General features: G+C 42.4%; 1 protein-coding gene across 3 annotated transcripts in view; it reads right to left on the reverse strand.

Annotated features, from left to right (window-relative positions):
* The window catches only part of LOC147011553 (uncharacterized), a 30513-nt gene extending 13555 nt beyond the window's left edge, over nt 1–16958 (reverse strand). The window contains exons 1-9 of one of the 3 annotated variants that reach the window (XM_085857774.1): nt 16832–16936; nt 5539–5685; nt 4628–4720; nt 4429–4508; nt 4219–4283; nt 3760–3887; nt 3344–3546; nt 3018–3078; nt 188–302 (exon numbers count right to left, since the gene is read on the reverse strand). In XM_085857774.1, the coding sequence (XP_085713900.1) occupies nt 188–302; nt 3018–3078; nt 3344–3546; nt 3760–3887; nt 4219–4283; nt 4429–4508; nt 4628–4720; nt 5539–5601 (808 nt within the window). In that variant the 5' untranslated portion in view covers nt 5602–5685; nt 16832–16936. Of the gene's footprint in view, nt 1–187; nt 303–3017; nt 3079–3343; nt 3547–3759; nt 3888–4218; nt 4284–4428; nt 4509–4627; nt 4721–5538; nt 5686–16831 lie in introns of all 3 variants that reach the window. The other 2 variants (XM_085857775.1, XM_085857777.1) reach the window with 2 other exon arrangements.
* Nucleotides 16959–17497: the final 539 nt, after the last annotated feature.

Consider the following 17497-nt stretch of genomic DNA (forward strand, 5'->3'; position numbering starts at 1 on the left):
TGTTTCAGCTTTCAGTGAAAGGGAAAGCAGATCATCAATGATCAGGTAGGATAACAAAACCTTACATCAACAACCAATCATAAAGAACTGCTTTGGCTTTAAAAGTATGTTCAGAACAAAAGTAAAGAGAGCCAGAGTCCAAGAAAGATACAGAAAAAAACAAACACAAAAAAGCTTGCACACTTACGACGATGTGGTGGTAGAGGAGGATAAGGATGAGGAGGAAAAGCTGGAGGATGAGGAGGAAGAAGATGTGGAGGGCCATGAATATGGCTCCGAAAGCGTTGGAACTTGGCATGGACCTTACGAGACAATGTGAAGAACATATTAGGATTGGCCATGTTATACGACATTAGGATTGGCCATGTTATACGATAGATTTCATCATAAAAAGTGGGCTCGAATATGTCCAATACAGTGGGAAACTCGAGGGGGAGCACTCGGTAGATGCAAAACCTCCGCCACCAATACTGCTGGGTCACTTAAGTGAACCTGATATCCTATTCATTGTAGGTCAAAACGGATCAGACTCTACTGAACCACGATTGAATAAACTAAACTAGATCGACACGCATGTAGAAATGTGAAAAAAAATAAAATCGAAATATTTTTGAGAAAAAAGGTGCAAAATTTCTAAGTTTTTTTTTCTCTAACAATTTTTTTGGGGGGGGGGGGTGGAAATCACTTAAAACATGCAGAAATGCAAAAAAAAAAAAATTTTCAAATAAAATCGAAATTTTGACAAAAAGTTACAAAATTTTGTTTTTTTTCTCTAACAAATTTAGTTTTTTTGGTTGGAAATCACTTAGAAATGCAAAAACAAAAATTCAAATATTTTTTCAAAATGGCCACCATAGTGGCCATATTGGACTTTGGACCAAGTCCAAAATCTGATGGTATGATCCTTGGACCATACCTAATCCCCCCACCAAGTTTCGTCGAAATCCGTCCAGGAGTTTTTCCGTAATACTGTTCACAAACAAACAAACAAACAGACAGGGGTGAAAACAGTAACCTCCGTCCATCTTCGATGATGGAGGTTAACTGGAGGGGGAGCACTCAGTGGAGTGAAAAACCTCCGCCGCCAATACTGCTAGGTCACCCGAGTGAACCTGATATCCTATTCATTCAATTTGATGTCAACAGTGCTCACAGAGTTATAGTTTGCCACTTTCCCTTTTAACTTTTACATACTCAATTAATTCGTCATAGCTAGATTCCTTGAGACAGAAATTGATTTTACGTGGGTATATCCACCTGAAGTTCCAAAATCAGCCGCAATTATAATTTTGGCATGTTTTTTTTTGTTAGAAATCACTTATAACACGTAGAAATGCAAAAAAAAAAAAAAAAAAAAAAATCGAAATTTTGTTGAAAAAAAAAGTTGCAAAATTTTTTTTCTCTAACAATTTTTTTTGGGGGGGGGGGGTTGGAAATCACTTAAAACATAGAAATGCAAAAACAAAAATTCAAATATTTTTTTCAAAATGGCCACCATAGCAGCCATATTGGATTTTGGACAAAGTCCAAAATCTAATGGCATGATCCTTGGACCATACCTAATCCCCCCACCAAGTTTCGTCGAAATCCGTCGAGGAGTTTTCCGTAATACTGTTCACAAACAAACAAACAGAAAGGGGTGAAAACAGTAACCTCCGATCTTCGATGGCGGAGGTTAACAAGGTGTAGCTGACATTTTGAGCATTAACCTTTCCTTAAAGTGAGGCACAAAAGAGCAGAGGATGAGAATGTATGAAAGAATCAATGTTCTTCCACATGTTGCTCTTTTGCTGATGAAGGGCTAACAGCCGAAAAGTCAATATTTCCCACGGTGATAAGAGACTACCCATCAACCTTTAGTTCGTGAAAAACACAATTCTGGCCTGCAGACATCAACCATTGCTGGCCTTAACAGAAACTCATATTCCGAGGTACATAACGTCTAGTCTTCCCTCAGATGTTCTGAACTAGTTTGGAAAGCATTTGTGGCTTCTCAATTCACAAGAATTGCACACAATCTGATTCTAACACCAGGCAAAGTTACTCCTCCACACCAGCAGGATCAACATGGACTTGGGGATTTTGCCAACGTGAAACGGGCACAAGCTTGCTCCGATTAAAATACATGGAAAACATCGTAAAAAGAGGATACTGTGGTAATCGTGGAAGCAAGAGATGTATAAATCTTAACCCTGAAAATAAATTAACCTTTTGTCTTTCAATCCTGACAAATCTCACTACCTCTGAAAGGACTGTCAGGCAAACCCTCCTTTTGACTTTCTTAACAATATTCTTGAGGAAGTTCAGTCATTCAAATGTCTGGGTCTCAATATAAGTGATAATCTTTCTTGGACAAACCACATTTCAAAATTGGCCTCTAAATCTAGCCGACGATTGGGTATCCTCTGTCATACAAAGTCCTTTCTGAACACACCTGAACTCTTATCCACTTACAAGGCCTTCTTACACAACTTTATGGAATACTGCTCTCCCCTCTGGGCTGGTTCCCCTCCCTCACATCTTGCTCTGCTTGATGCTATGGAAACCAAGCCCTTTAAGATTATTGGAATCGCCCACGCCGAAGCTGAAACTATGGGTCTATCACCTTGTCATTGGTCAGTGGTCTCCCTATATTCTACAGTCTCCTTTCCGGTTTGCACCTCCTGCTCTTTCCATGCTTTGTTTAAGCTTGGTTCGCATACCCCTCGACATTTGGTTGAGCTTTTATGCCACTTAGTGGAACTGAGCATTTCACAAATGAAATGCAGCAATCCATCCTATCCAATGGCAAACACCATTTGTGTCGGATTACCAGTTGTTTCCTGGAATATCGAAAATTACTCATTCAGAAAATAAGGATGTTTTTCATGCCAGGAAACTCATAAAACCAGTTTCATCCAGTTCTGGTCATGGAGCCAAGGCATGAAAGTGAGACAAGGCAAATTGCAGGTACCCTTTCCTTCATTGCCCACCCCACCCCAACCCCCACCCTCCCATAAACATTTTGAATTACTCACCGACTCGATAAGATTCTCACAGAGGGTTCTGGCTGCCGCCAACATCTTGGGGTTGGTGTGACTGAAAATTAGATTCGATGATAAACAAAAAGGGTGGGTGGAAGAGGTGAATTGTGTGCTTTGTAACCACACTCTCCTTCCTGATATTCATTTGGAAAACACTCAAGCTGCTTCTTCCAACAGTGATGCTGGTCTCCCCTCCATAACACTCTACCCTCAAAAAGTAAAAATAATCTCACCTCCCCCAATAAGTAATTAAAAACGATCGAGGTGGTGGCATATTGAATCAACTCCATTGTGACGGGTCGATGTAAGAAATAATTAACCTGATGAGACAATGCAGTGGCTCCTCGTGTTCCGCGTGCTTGTCCGACCAATTTGTACGCCTTCCGCGCAGTACTACACGTGCGCCGGTCTCAGACTCTACATGCTTCAGGTAGCTCGAACCTTCGCCCTCCACGCAGAACCGCACGTCAAACGCGGGAGGTGCGTGATCCAGGCCAATGTACACACGCTCATAGAGGGGTTCCTGCCAGACACGCGGAGTTACCAGTGCACACCGATTGAGGAACACATGCCCGACTAGCACGTCACATGCAATCCAAAACATGTGATGAAGAATTGTGGGCTCTCATCATCATGGCTCATCGCACGTCATGATTAAGGCCTGTTCTACAGTTCGCTGTTTGATATCACAGCCCGGCCTAGTTGTGGTCGACGAGAAGCGTTGATCGTTTCTCACCATAAGTGGTGTGCGCGGATGAGACGGTTCCAACTGATCATCTTGGTGTTCAGGATGCAATGGATTTTGGCGGTTTTGCTGAGCATTGTGCGAGTCCGACAAAATGTTCCGCACTCTGTCCACGGCCTCTGAGAAACAAGACAAAATGCGGTTTGGTTAACCTGAACACTCCAGTTATATGAAATGCTCCCACGATGTATTTGACATCCTTTTGATCTTTCTAGCCTGACGACAGTCAACAAACTTTGAAGGAACATGAGAGAAAAGGAAGAAATCTGGGCCAAAAATCTCATCATGTGACCATCGATTCAAATATGCTGGTGGGATAGAGTCACCCGAAATCAATTACCCATAAAATAATACACTCATCATTCCACTCTCCAAGAACATGTTCCCTACAAATCTTTCTCCACTTATATCTTACATCACGCACACAGAGTACTAAAACTAGATTCTTACTGTTGACACTTTGAGAGTTTGCTCCTTGTACACACAGAGTGATCGGTTGTTCCGAATCCACAACACTGTAACAAACAAAGCAAGGAAAGTGCATTACAATGGCGACCAAATAAGGCAAGTCAAACTACATGCTGGTACAGGTATACAACTCACAATGGACAGAGGGTAGTCATTTGCAGCCGACAAGTTCAGCACGCGAGCGCCACGTACCTTTTAGGCTGCTGATCCTGGTCTTCAAGAGGCATGCTACGACCCTTGATATATACCGAAGCTCCACTCACGATGCTGGTCTGAAGGATACAGTAAGAGTTGCCTCGAGTTAAAGATGAAATTAAATTCCTGAGAGCTCTACTCGGCAGAAACACCAATTTCATAAAATATAAAATTGACTGCGAGAGGGAATACAAACCTCTTGTTGCATCACACCCTCAACCAGTAGTGACTGGCAGGACGCAGGCTCATCGCTGATGTCTATCTCTACCGTTAAAGGCTGCCCAGAGTCCTGTTGAGGCAACGCAAGCATGGGGATATAAAAAAAAAAAAACATAGGGGCAATACCCCTAGCCGCTCACCTGGTAGGGGCTGTATAAGAAAACCAGGGAACCACTGTTAGGCGTGGATGACCCACAAAATATGTAACGGAGAAGAAAGTAAACACCTATGGATTTCTTCTCAATGGTGTGAACAAACTCTGGTACATCACAGGTGATGAATGTTGTGGGAAAGGTTCATCAAAATCGTACGTGTAGTTTCAGAGAAGTTGCAAGTATTTGTGGACGGACGGACAACGCGCCATCCTGTAAGCTCCCCGGAAGTATGCTCCAGGTGAGCTAAGAAGGAGTTTGCTGATTAATTATTCAACGAATCAGAAGGCCAACGTGAGCAGTTTCGCTGCAATTTCATGGCAGTTGAATTCAAGCGATGTTTCCAAATTCAACAAAACTAGTTCCATCAGGCACACAGCTGAGCCTGCACCGATTAAATGGAAATCGTCAATTTGTTTGCAATTGCATCACAAAGTACCTAATTTCTGAACAAGGAGAGGAATTAAAATGCATTTCAATTTGACGATTTAAAAAAAAGACTTTCAAGACAATTGCACGAGATTAATAGGTGGATGGCCGGTGTGTGGTGAACTGTGAACTCTCCAAGCAATTTCTCAAGTCCAATGCATTGTAATCAAATGAAACAAACATATCCACAATCTTTAACCTCTGATTATCCCTTTAACCCCTTCCCTTCACCCTCCAAAAAAGAAACAAAGTGCATTTGACATCGTCTGAGCACTTAGCTGCATGCGGTTAAACGAGTGGTACTCACAGGAATTAATGGTGTTTGCAGCTCCATAAGCTGGCTCGCCGAGATTTGAGTTGGGGGATTCATCTCTAGATCGGAACCCTGCACGTGAAGCACAGCTGCTCGTTCAAAACCGTGTTCAATGTTTAACTCCAATGCCTGAGGTTAATCCTGACAAACCAAATGCATTATGGAATCGAGTGTTGGATCTCCATTCACTCCAACTCAGTTTGAAACTTGCATAGAGTTATGAATCGTTCTTCTGCAATCCATCAAGGAAACTAGAACGGGCACTCAGTAGAGCGCATACCTTCGCCAACGCTACATTTTGCCCCCCCCCCCACCCAGAAACCGTTGATTGTGAGGGTATTTAATTCCATACCATATCTGCCATCTAATATGTGTTATGATGGCTTAAAAACATTAAATTTCCTTTGTCATATCGTATATCACAAGATTGGGCAGTGAATTCACAACATTTTGGCATTGGTTGCATGCAAATTGGATAAAAATCGACCGCACCATGGCAAAATGACGATTTTGACCTTTTCATGACCTCAACCTTGACCTTTGTACTCTTAATTTTGTAATTGGTCTTAGAGTGTGGGGAACAGAACAGTCAACATTTTGGTGTTGGTTTCATGCAAATCGGATAAAATTGACCGTGTTATGACTAAAACCGCACATTTTGCAATGTCGTGACCCGCCTGACTTTTGACTCCCAACCACTAGTAAGGGTTATTACGTCATTGTGTCATATCACATATCACAAGATGGGGCATTGAATTCTGAACATTTTGGCATTAGTTGCATGCAAATTGGATACAAATTGACCGCGCTATGGTAAAAAGACGATTTTGACCTTTTCATGACCTTGACCTTGACCTTTGACCCGATCGCTCCCAAAATCTAATCAAATGGTCCTCGGATAATAACCAATCATCCCACCAAATTTGCTGTGATTCAGTTCAATAATTTTGGAGTTATGCAAATAACAAACAAACAAACAAGCAGTCATACTTACGAAATCGTCAACTTGACCTCTGACCTTGTCTAATAAAAGCTGTCTCTGGAGAAGGGAGCGACGCAAACCAGAAGTTTCTACGATCATTCTGTACCAAACCATCAAAAATCGAATATTTTGGACGTTTGGCCTCACTGTGACCTTGACCTTTGACCGAATTTGACCAAAATCTAATCAGCGCCAGCCACCACCCTCCTGAATCACGTGGTGTAATTTGACATTGGTAGCTTCTACCGTTCTCAAGTTATCTGAACCAAACCATCAAAAATCGAATATTTGACCTCACTGTGACCTTGACCTTTGATCAAAATCTAATCAGCACTAGCCATCACCCTCCGGAATCACGTGGTGTAATTTGACATTGGTAGCTCCTTCCGTTCTCGAGTTATCGTGCCTACAAACAAAAAAAAAACCAATGTCACCTGCAGGGTGACCTGTATCATGCCAAAAGGTGACCAGTGTGACTTCTTTAAGGTCACACTGAGGTGAACAGAGCTGCTATCCACCACGAGCGACTCCTTGAGGAATATCTGACTATGAGAGATTCCGATGAGAATCGTTCTGCAGAGTAACCATGAAAAATATGCTTTTTCCTCATAACGTCACCAAATGACGTCATAATGTCTCAAGCTTGACATCTCTAGAAAGCACTCATCGAGGTGTTCAATTTGAGGTACGACACGATATGGTTCCTAAAACTTGAAAATTTGACGTTGGGGTCAAATATGTTTGACCTTAGGCGCTAACCATCAAGGTCAAGGCCAATCGCCACCAAAAATTAATCAGCTGAGCGCCAGACCATGATCTATATTCCCATGAAGTTTGAAGATGATCCGATCAAAATTACTCAAAAAAAAATAAGAGTTTCGTCGACTCCCCTGATTTGCGACAAAGTGACCTTGACCTTCAAAATTTTGTGCACTGAAAGTGACCTCTATAGGCCTCTGATATACGAAGTTACAAAAATTTCCAATGATAACTGTGCTCTGCAGAATTTTTTATACGTGATTACAGACAAACAAACAAACAAAACAACAACAAAAAAAACATACAAGCTGACTAACATATCTTGCAAAAACTTCGTTTTGGCAAGATAACAAAAAAAATATATGAAGGTCAAGGCCAATCGACACCAAAAATTAATCAGCTGAGCGCCAGACCTAGAACTATATTCCCATGAAGTTTTAAGACGATCCGATCAAAATTACTCAAAAATAAGGGTTTCGTCGACTCCCCTGATTTGCGACAAAGTGACCTTGACCTTCAAAATTTTGTGCACTGAAAGGGACCTCTATAGGCCTCTGATATGCGAAGTTACAAAAATTTCCAATGATAACTGTGCTCTGCAGAATTTTTTATACGTGATTACAGACAAACAAACAAACAAAAAAAAAAAAAACATACAAGCTGACTAACATATCTTGCAAAAACTTCGTTTTGGCAAGATAACAAGCAGTCATAGATTGGTACTTACAAAATCGTCAACTTGATCTCTGACCTTGTCTAATAAAAGCCGTCTCTCGAGAAGGTAGCGACTCAAACCAGAAGTTTCTACGATGATTCTGTATCAAACCATCAAAAATCGTAACGTCGAACGAAGCAAAAATCTCCATTTCTCCACGCAATTATATTATACCTTAATGTAACTCAACGACGCGTCTGCTCGAGTGCACTGCATCACGTGATGACCTGTGACGCGTCGAGTGAAATATTTTTTATACAATCTTAAAACGTCTCCAAAACATCCGATTTTTACCAGAATTTCGACAACCAAGTTTTAAGCGTCCTAAGCGATCGCAAAAACCGAAGACAAAATTAAAATTGAAGTTAAAACGAACTCGTAACGTCGAGCGAAGCAAAAATACTCCATTTCTCCACATGAATTTACGGAATTATGTTTGACCTCACTGTGACCTTGACCTTTGACCGATTTTGACCAAAATCTAATCAGCGCTAGCCATCACCCTGCTGAATCATGTGGTGTAATTTGACGTTGGTAGCTTCTTCCGTTCTCGAGTTATCATTTTTTGGATGTTTGACCTCACTGTGACCTTGACCTTTGACCGATTTTGACCAAAATCTAATCAGCGCTAGCCATCACCCTCCTGAATCACGTGGTGTAATTTGACATTGGTAGCTTCTTCCGTTCGAGTTTTCTGTACCAAACCAGCAAAAATCGAATATTTGACCTCACTGTGACCTTGACCTTTGACCAATTTCGACCAAAATCTAATCAGCACTTGCCATCACCCTTCTGAATCACGTGGTGTAATTTGACATTGGTAGCTTCTTCCGTTCTCGAGTTATCGTGCCTACAAACAAACAAATAAACATACATACAAACAAACAAACAAACAGAAACGGAAGGCATCAATATACTTACGAAATATTTAGATTTCGTAAGTAACAAACAGAAACGGAAGGCATCAATATACTTACAAAATCTTTAGATTTCGTAAGTAACAAACAGAAACGGAAGGCATCAATATACTTACGAAATCTAAAGATTTCGTAAGTAACAAACCGAAACGGAAGTCATCAATATACTTACGAAATCTTTAGAATTCATAAGTAATAAATACACAGCGATCAAAACATAACCTTCGATCAAAACATAACTTTCGCAACAAAGTTTGCGAAGGTAATAATTTGCAACTGGAACTACTACCGCTATGAGTACGACTACTACTTACACAGAATCAAGGCTAAGGTAAAGCTAGAACACTGAATGCATTGGGATGCAACAGGACAAAAGGAACAGCAGAGAGAGATGTAGGGGAGTAGAGAGAGGGGAAGGGGGAGTGGGGTGAGGGGACGAACAGCAGAGTTAAAGGACAAGTTGGGAGACTCAGACAAACAATGTGTGTGGGGAGAAATGGGGAGGCATAGGGGGGCCAAGATGGATACAGAAGCTTTCAGGAAGGAAAAACTGGAAATTTGGAAGGAGGTGGGCTTAGGGGTGCAATAACGATGGTAAAAAAATATCCCCCGTTACTCCTATTACTACTCCTTGTTCCTACTACTTCTCTGTGTTTCGCAACCTTTTTCCTGTACTATGGAGTTGGTCGTGCGATGGCCCCTCTCCACTTACTCCTGTCATCAAAAAGAATGCTCAATTAACCCCAACAACTGCAGGTCTCTACTGATGACCACACAACTCTGCTTATCCTTAAGTGTTACCTCACATATATCTCATCATTCATACCTCGGTCCTTTGTATTGTTCTAAGCTCATTCCCCATGTCTCACTGTCATACATCAAAACTGGTTTAAAATGGCCAAAGCATATAACAGTACTCTCCTTTCTCCTTTGCTTGTAGTGGGGCAGATAGGCAAATCAATTGTGCAATTCATGACTAAAGCATGAAAGTTCTAACATACCACAAGGTTTCTTTGCAGACGTGGAGCCATTCTGTGTTTGACCTTTAATGACCTTGAGAGGTCAATGACCTCGAACATCTAAGATAACTGTTTTTTACCATCCCATCCTTCATTATAAACATGTTGAACGATGTAAACAATGCATTTTTATTCCAATAAAGATGTGTATATATCCTACAGAGTGTTTGTGGTTAATTTCAGGTACTTTGATGATCTAAATCATTTAATTTTCATTGGTCCAACACATTTCAATATGATATTTTCACGTAAAATCTTAGATTGCGCTAACACTATTTATGCTTTGTGTGTTTCAGATAGCCTGTCAGACTCATCCTGGAGGTTCTGCTAACAGCTATCCTTAGATTATAGAACTGTTTAACAACTGGTGGTGGCAAGCCTGAAGAAACTATATTCACAGGGTAGTGTAGGACGCTGTCACCATGTCAAAACGCCATGTCTTGATAGATCCAACTCAACCTTGCAGCACATCCAAGCAACCCAAGCCACCTTGCCCAACTAACTGGAAGCTTTGTATTCTTTGCCAAGCAGAAACATGGGAAGCCTTGCAGTGTCCAGCCAAATCCAGCAAGAAACCTGTGGGTAGCGGTTATGTGTCATTGGCAAAGGACCTCCTCCAGTTTCAGGACATTGCCCACATGCCGACTGAGCTGAATCTGGACAGATTGGACGATGGAGGTGGCGGCTCCAGAAATCGCCAGAATGACCGAAGAATTTGAGGGTCTCAATTCTTTGGAAGCACAGAGGAGCGTTGACGATACTAGAAACTGTCACCATGAGCAGCATCTTGGCGTGCAAGCAGCCTTCCTGAAAGATGTGAGGTCATTTACAGCAGTGCTGGATGAGATGGGCAACCCATTTCTAGAGGAGAGCCAAGATCTTCTGGTGCTTGACACCAAGGATATCATGGATGCATCTGTGGCAGAAACTGTGAGAAAGGTGGAGTCCTTGGGAGAAGATCAGTACAAGAGCTTCGTGGATGAGCGGCTAGACCAGCCGACAAAGCCAATCGCAGACACACTTCCCAAGAACAAGCTGCCACTCTTCAGTCGTCCACCAGTGAAGACTCAGTCAAAGCAAAAGATGCAACTTGCAGCACTGAAGAGTGATTGCAATCTCTTCTCCCGACTGTATGTGTCTTGCCAAACACGTGATGGGGATCTGGATCAATTCTTCACCCATGAAAACCAGGCAGCACCACCATCCTTGTCGGACAGAGGCAAACTGCGAAGTTGCACCAACAAGGCCGATCTCCTGCGCTGCATAGAGTCTAATGAGACTGACTCACCAGCTATCCCTGTGGTCGATGCAGTGTTCCTTGATGGTGCTGCCATAGTGCAGATGTTGAGTCCTGGTACATCAAAGACCTTCCAGGACTATGCAGATGGTGTCTTTGTGCCCTACGTATCAACTCAACTGGCGAAAACGAGTCTGGTTGACGTCATCTGGAATGTGTATTTGCCAGACAGCCTGAAAGGCACAACCCGACAGAAGAGGGGCAAAGGTGTCAGGAGACAAGTGGTTCCCACCACTGTGATACCAAAGAACTGGAAAGATTTCCTACGTGTTGATGAGAACAAAACTGAGCTGTTCAGTTTCCTCTCTGAACAAATCACACGTTTGCCAACAGAGAATGACAAGGAAATCTATGCAACTCATGGAGGAGTGGTGCTCTGCTCAACAGGCCAGTCTGACTTGACCAACCTCGCCCCATGCTCTCATGAGGAACCAGACACGCGGCTGCTTCTGCATGTGTCAGATGCTGTGCAGAAAGGGAGCACAAAAGTGACCATACGCACGGTCGACACTGATGTCGTAGTATTGGCTGTGGCTGCATTCCTGAAGATAAAGCCGGAAGAAATGTGGATAGCTCTTGTTGTTGGCGTCAGTTTCAGGTACATTGGTGTACACAAAGTGGTTGGCAAGCTGGATCCAAGAACCTGTGCCACTCTCCCAGTCTTCCATGCAATCACAGGATGTGACACTGTCTCTGCATTCGGCGGCAGGGGAAAGAAGACTGCCTGGGACACGTGGACAGCTCTCCCTGAAGTGACTGAGGCCTTTGAAGAGCTCTCACGGGTGCCAGGTGCTGTGAGCGAGCTGTCCATGTCACAAGTGGAGCGCTTCGTGGTGCTGATGTACGACAGAACCAGCGACACCATGGAGGTAAATGAAGCGAGGAAACAGCTCTTCACTCAGAAGTCCAGGACCCTGGAGAATATCCCACCAACACAGGCTGCTCTGAGGCAACACATCATGCGTGCCACCTACCAGGCCAACATCTGGAACCAGGCGTTAGTTCCTGACCCTGAGCTCGCAAGCCCTTCTGATTGGGGATGGGTAAAGGATGCAACAGGATGGCAGCCACTCTGGACCACCCTTTCAGAAGCATCATAATCCTGCTACGAATCGATACACTGTGGGTGCAAGCAGGGGTGCACCGGGCGCTGCAAGTGCAACAAGGCAGCCCTCATGTGCACTGCCCTGTGCTCATGTTCAGGAGACTGTCAGATCATCTACAGAGGACAAACATGGCCTGAACTATATTACTATCACCCTGTCCATCACTATTCTTCAGATAATTGATACAGATGCATATATGTTAAACTTGTTTAATCCAGCCTAAATAAACACTGGCTGAGGTCATTGTTTGCATATAAAATGTAACCTGTATGATATATGTGGAGTCTAAGAAAGAGGTATGTGCAGCAACAGGTAAAATAGCTTTTAAAAAAGTGGTGTATATTGAGGTTTTTCGTGCGATAATGCCAAAAATGAAGATTTTTCATCGTACAAGGTCAATGACCTCTCATAGGGCTCAGAAGTCAAATCTGAAGTGGCTCCACGTCTGAAAATAAACTTTATGGTATATACAAACACTGCTGAAAATTTCTTGCTTTAGTCATAAAGTACACAATACATTCCATATATGAGGTTATCTGCCCCACTATTGGGATATTTTTGGGTTAAAATAAATCTTAACTCCATGGACTTCTTCCATGCTACCCTTATCCTAATTCTCACGGTGAACTTCACTCCACCAACTGCATCAAACAGATCTCCCATGTAACAAAAACTCTCAACCTTGTCCAGCTTAACCTCAAATCCCAATCCACTCTCCCCACGTTTACCGAGTCTTCATTTCCACCAATGCCCATTTTACATCTGAAACTGCCAGCCACTATACCCAAATTTCCCTTAAATCCATTGCATTTTCGATGATACCACCTTTTGCAAGACACAAACTAAATATCATTTCACCTTACTCCTTTACCACAAGTCACACAGGACCACTTCCCACTCCTTCTTCACTACCAACCATGAGTTTCATCTTATCTAGATTTGCCCTCAATCCCTTACACTCCATTGCCTCCTTCCAAACACAAACCATCTCATTTACTTCTGATTCTGCTTTTGCCTCAACAGTCCCATTCCTGGAAGAAATTTTAGGTCCCCCCCCCCACTCCGCTCCACTCTTCTTGGACGGCTCCTCACTCGTCATTTTAGCTTACGGAAATTAATCTGAGAAACAAGAGAAAATGAAAAGCCCAACTTATTCCAAGTTTCAGTGGTTCAACAACAGGCAATGAGCAACTGAAAAATGTAGAGTGGCCATAGCAGTACAGTGACTGCGTTGTAGATGGATAATTGGTTCATTTAAACGCAAAGAAATTCTGATTGGCTTGTGCACTGACATTTAGCTCTTCCTTTATTATTTTAAAAAAAACTCTCCAGCAGCTTGCATTTGTGACCCATGGCTGCCAGTTATAAACACAACCGTATAGAATCTCGGCTTTTCCTCTCTCTAAAAAAATTTAATTCAACGTTTTTATTTTCATTATTTTTAGGATCGACTGTTCAAGACTATTGGATTGACTGGTTGGAGACCACTGCCCTTGAGCAAGCTATGGGTTTTCAGCTAAGTTATACACCAAATGAAAAAGACAGCGCTGGCATGTCAGACACGACTGGTGGTTGGACACCATAAAAGGGCTCTTCTGCAGGCTATCCCTTAATTTTCCTCAAAAGGGATGTTTTAATTAACCCAAACACCCAATTTTCATTCATGCACTCCCTTGGAGTTCCCTTAGTATGCATGCAAAATTTTGGGCCGCTAGGTTTCATGGTTTTGGAGTTATGGAGGACGGGCACGCGCACACACACTTTATAGTGCTCAAAAGGCTCTTTTTAACATATGAGATCACATGCAGGATCATCTTGTACACACATCACTGGCAATAAAAAAAACAAAATTACAAATTGACATTCAAGACAATGTTAAGGTACTAAATTAAATCAAGTATTCTTCAACTGTTTTGTTAGAGTGCTTAAGCCGCTTGGTGAGCGCTCTACAAGATGCTTGGTTTAAATCATCTGTTTTCTCAATTCACTCCATATGACGGATCCAGATTGCGTCTATTTATAAATATTAAAGAGACGGGGATTGGCTTGTCGGATCTGCCGAACATTTGAACTGGAAGCATTCCTGTCTCTGCAAGGCAGTTTGAAATTTTTTTTTAAAGAGAGTGGAAAATCCATATTGTATTATGATTAGCTAAACCTAAAGGCTCCTTCGTTCACCGTGTATACAGAGCTTCACCCTCGCAGTTCTTAGAACGCCATAAAATTTAACTAAAGTAATTTGACTGCGCGCAGTCGATGGGTATGCCTCTACTTTCCTACACAAACACTTGAGTATTGACATATTTGAACCTTGACCCTTATCATATCTGGCCCAAAATCTAATCAGTTAATTGCCCTGTCTAACTTTACCGTTGTACCAAGTTTGATGAAATTCTGTCCAATATTTCTTGAGTTAAGGCGTAAACAGTAAAATTTCAGAGTTTGACCTTGACCTTTATAACATCTGGCCCAACATCTAATCACTTAATTGCCCTGTCTTACTTTACCTTTTTACAAAGTTTGATGAAATTCTACAATTTGCTTCTTGAGTTATTTCGTAAACGAAAATCCGGACAGACAGACGGACAGGACGGCCAACCGGGAAACATAATGCCTCCGGCAACCTTGGTGTGGAGGCATAAAAATATGAGAAGGGCACTCGGTAGATTGCATACCACCATGCCTGATCCATGAGAACATATCGGACCCAATACATTTTTGAAATATAATGCTATACAGAACTATATCGTTTTTGCCCTATCTCAATGGTGAAGAATCACTTTTGAAATTAAATAATTCTCGTATCCAGATCCGGATCTTCACCAAAATCGAATCAATTCTTCCTTGTCACACACGTAACCTGTACACCAAGTTTCGCCCGAATCCATCCACAACTTTTTGATATATCATGCTATATAATCATAGTTGGCCCCATCTCTCAATGGTGAATTAGAAACCCTTAAAATATTCTCGGATCTGGATCCGGATTCTGACTAAATTTAAGCGTTGCTTTCCTTGGCGGGTCATGTTCATTCACAATTTTTTTTTAAGACCGATTGCTTCAAAACTCTCTCAGACTCTCTGGAAAATCCTCTATATCTCTTTGCTGATGACTCCACCCTCTGCCGGCAAGCAGCAGCTTCTTCGCTCACTGCAGATCTGGATAAAATCACAAACTGGTCCAACAGGTAGAACATGTCTTTCAATCCGGACAAATCTCACACTCTCACGATGTCTCTCTGAAAGGACCGTTTAGAACCCCCCCTCCCCCAATCCACTTTCTCAACAATCCTCTGGAGGAAGTCCTTTCTTTCAAGCTTCTGGGTCTCACTATCTGCCATGACCTTTCCTGGGAAAGCCACATTTCCAACCTGGCCTCCAAAGCCAGTCACTGACTGGGAATCCTCCGTCGTGCAAAGTCCTTCCTCGGGCCACCTGATCTCCTGACCACGTGCAAAGCTTTTGTCCGCAGCCTGATGGAGTACTGTTCACCCCTCTGGACTGGTGCTCCAGCCTCCCACCTTTCTTGGCTTCACGCCGTGGAAACCAAGGCATTTAGGATTATTGGCATCTCCCGCGATGAGGCCGAGTCTTTGGGCCTCTCACTCTCTCACCACAGGCAGGTCGGTGGTCTTTCTGTCTTCTACAGTCTCCTCTCCAGCCTTGCCCCCCCTGCTCTCTCTGCGATTTGTCCCCACCACATTTCCGCAGGGCACTCAAGGTCCTCCAACAACACCCTTCTGGTAAAACTACCAAAATCACGAATCACTGCTCACCTTCACTCTTTCATTCCTCTTTTTTCCCGCCTTTGGAATAAACTCCTTCACTCTGTTCAATCCCACTCTTCCCTCCACGCCTTCAAAACAACTGTTCACCACCACATCTTATCATCCCCCATCAAAATCCTCGATCTTTTCTACCCCCGATAATCCACCCAAACCCACCTCCTTCAAATTCCCTGCTTTCCTTCCTGAAAGTCCCTGTAATGTCCATCTTCTATTCCCCATGTTCCCCGTCCCATCCCTCTCCCTTCCACAGATCTCCTAATGTCTCTGTTCCCCACCGTTTTGTCCTTCCCACTCCCTCCCCTCCTGTGTCATGTCCTCCTTGATGTGCGTTGTGTGTTAGCTCTCACACGAGCCTCGACAAGGTATACAAAAAAAAAACTGCGGCCAAAAATCGTGCGACAGACCAACATACTTGGTGAAATACTTTTCCTAAATAAGACACAGGGGTTAAAATATAACATACGTCCAGTCATCCAGTCTCGTTGGTGGTGGTGGTAATGATGATGCGAAACAATCCAACGGAACATTGAACAAGGCAGTATGAAACAAGCATGCTAGGCCCGAACGTGCCATCATCATCATCATCATCATAACCAAATGAACAATTTCACGTTTTCTTCAGAAATTGATTTTTTTTTAAACGACTTTCAGTCAGGATGTAACTCGTTTAATTATTCAATCAAAGACAAAATAATTTCTCTTACAAAAAAACGTGAGGAGAGAAACTCGTCATTGAAGTGAGCCTTCAAACGCGGACTTCGCCTCCACCCTCATTCGAGTGAAGCTTTTTCCAAATTACAAGGAACAATAATTATACACGAAGGGTAAAAAAAAAAATGATCGTCTATCCCGCAAAAAGCGGTAAAATAAATCAATATTGCTGTATTAACATTAAAAATAAATTACCAAAAAAAATACACCGGCGGAACTAACACCGACATGGCTCATACTTGCTGCGTCATGAGGCTGAGGCATCTGCACAGCGTTTGTAAAACAAAGTCGATTTTTTTTTTAACGAGTAGAAGATAGATATCAAAGATAACTTCTCGAACCAATATATATGTCTTAATGAGCGAATCAATTTCGCTTTCACGTTTATAGGATATTTGGATTTGAAACACAAACACAAAAATCACAAGCTCGACCACGAACGTATTTCAATATTACGTTTAATATTTCACATTTAAATGTTAACGCAGACTGTGTAAAATCTGTTCAGGGTGTGTGGTATTGTTGGGGCGGTGGATAAACGCACGCCGTTGGAAAACAGAAACAAAAACAAACTGGAGAGTGTCAGATAACGTGTGAGGCAGAAATAGTTCCTGGAAGAGGAAGAAGAAGAGGCGCCAATAAGCAAGCCGGGAAAAAAT

Source organism: Eptatretus burgeri, chromosome 15 (genome assembly GCF_056783735.1).
Source record: "Eptatretus burgeri isolate ZD-2024b chromosome 15, Ebu_testis_v1, whole genome shotgun sequence".
NCBI classification, from domain to species: Eukaryota; Metazoa; Chordata; class Myxini; order Myxiniformes; family Myxinidae; genus Eptatretus; species Eptatretus burgeri.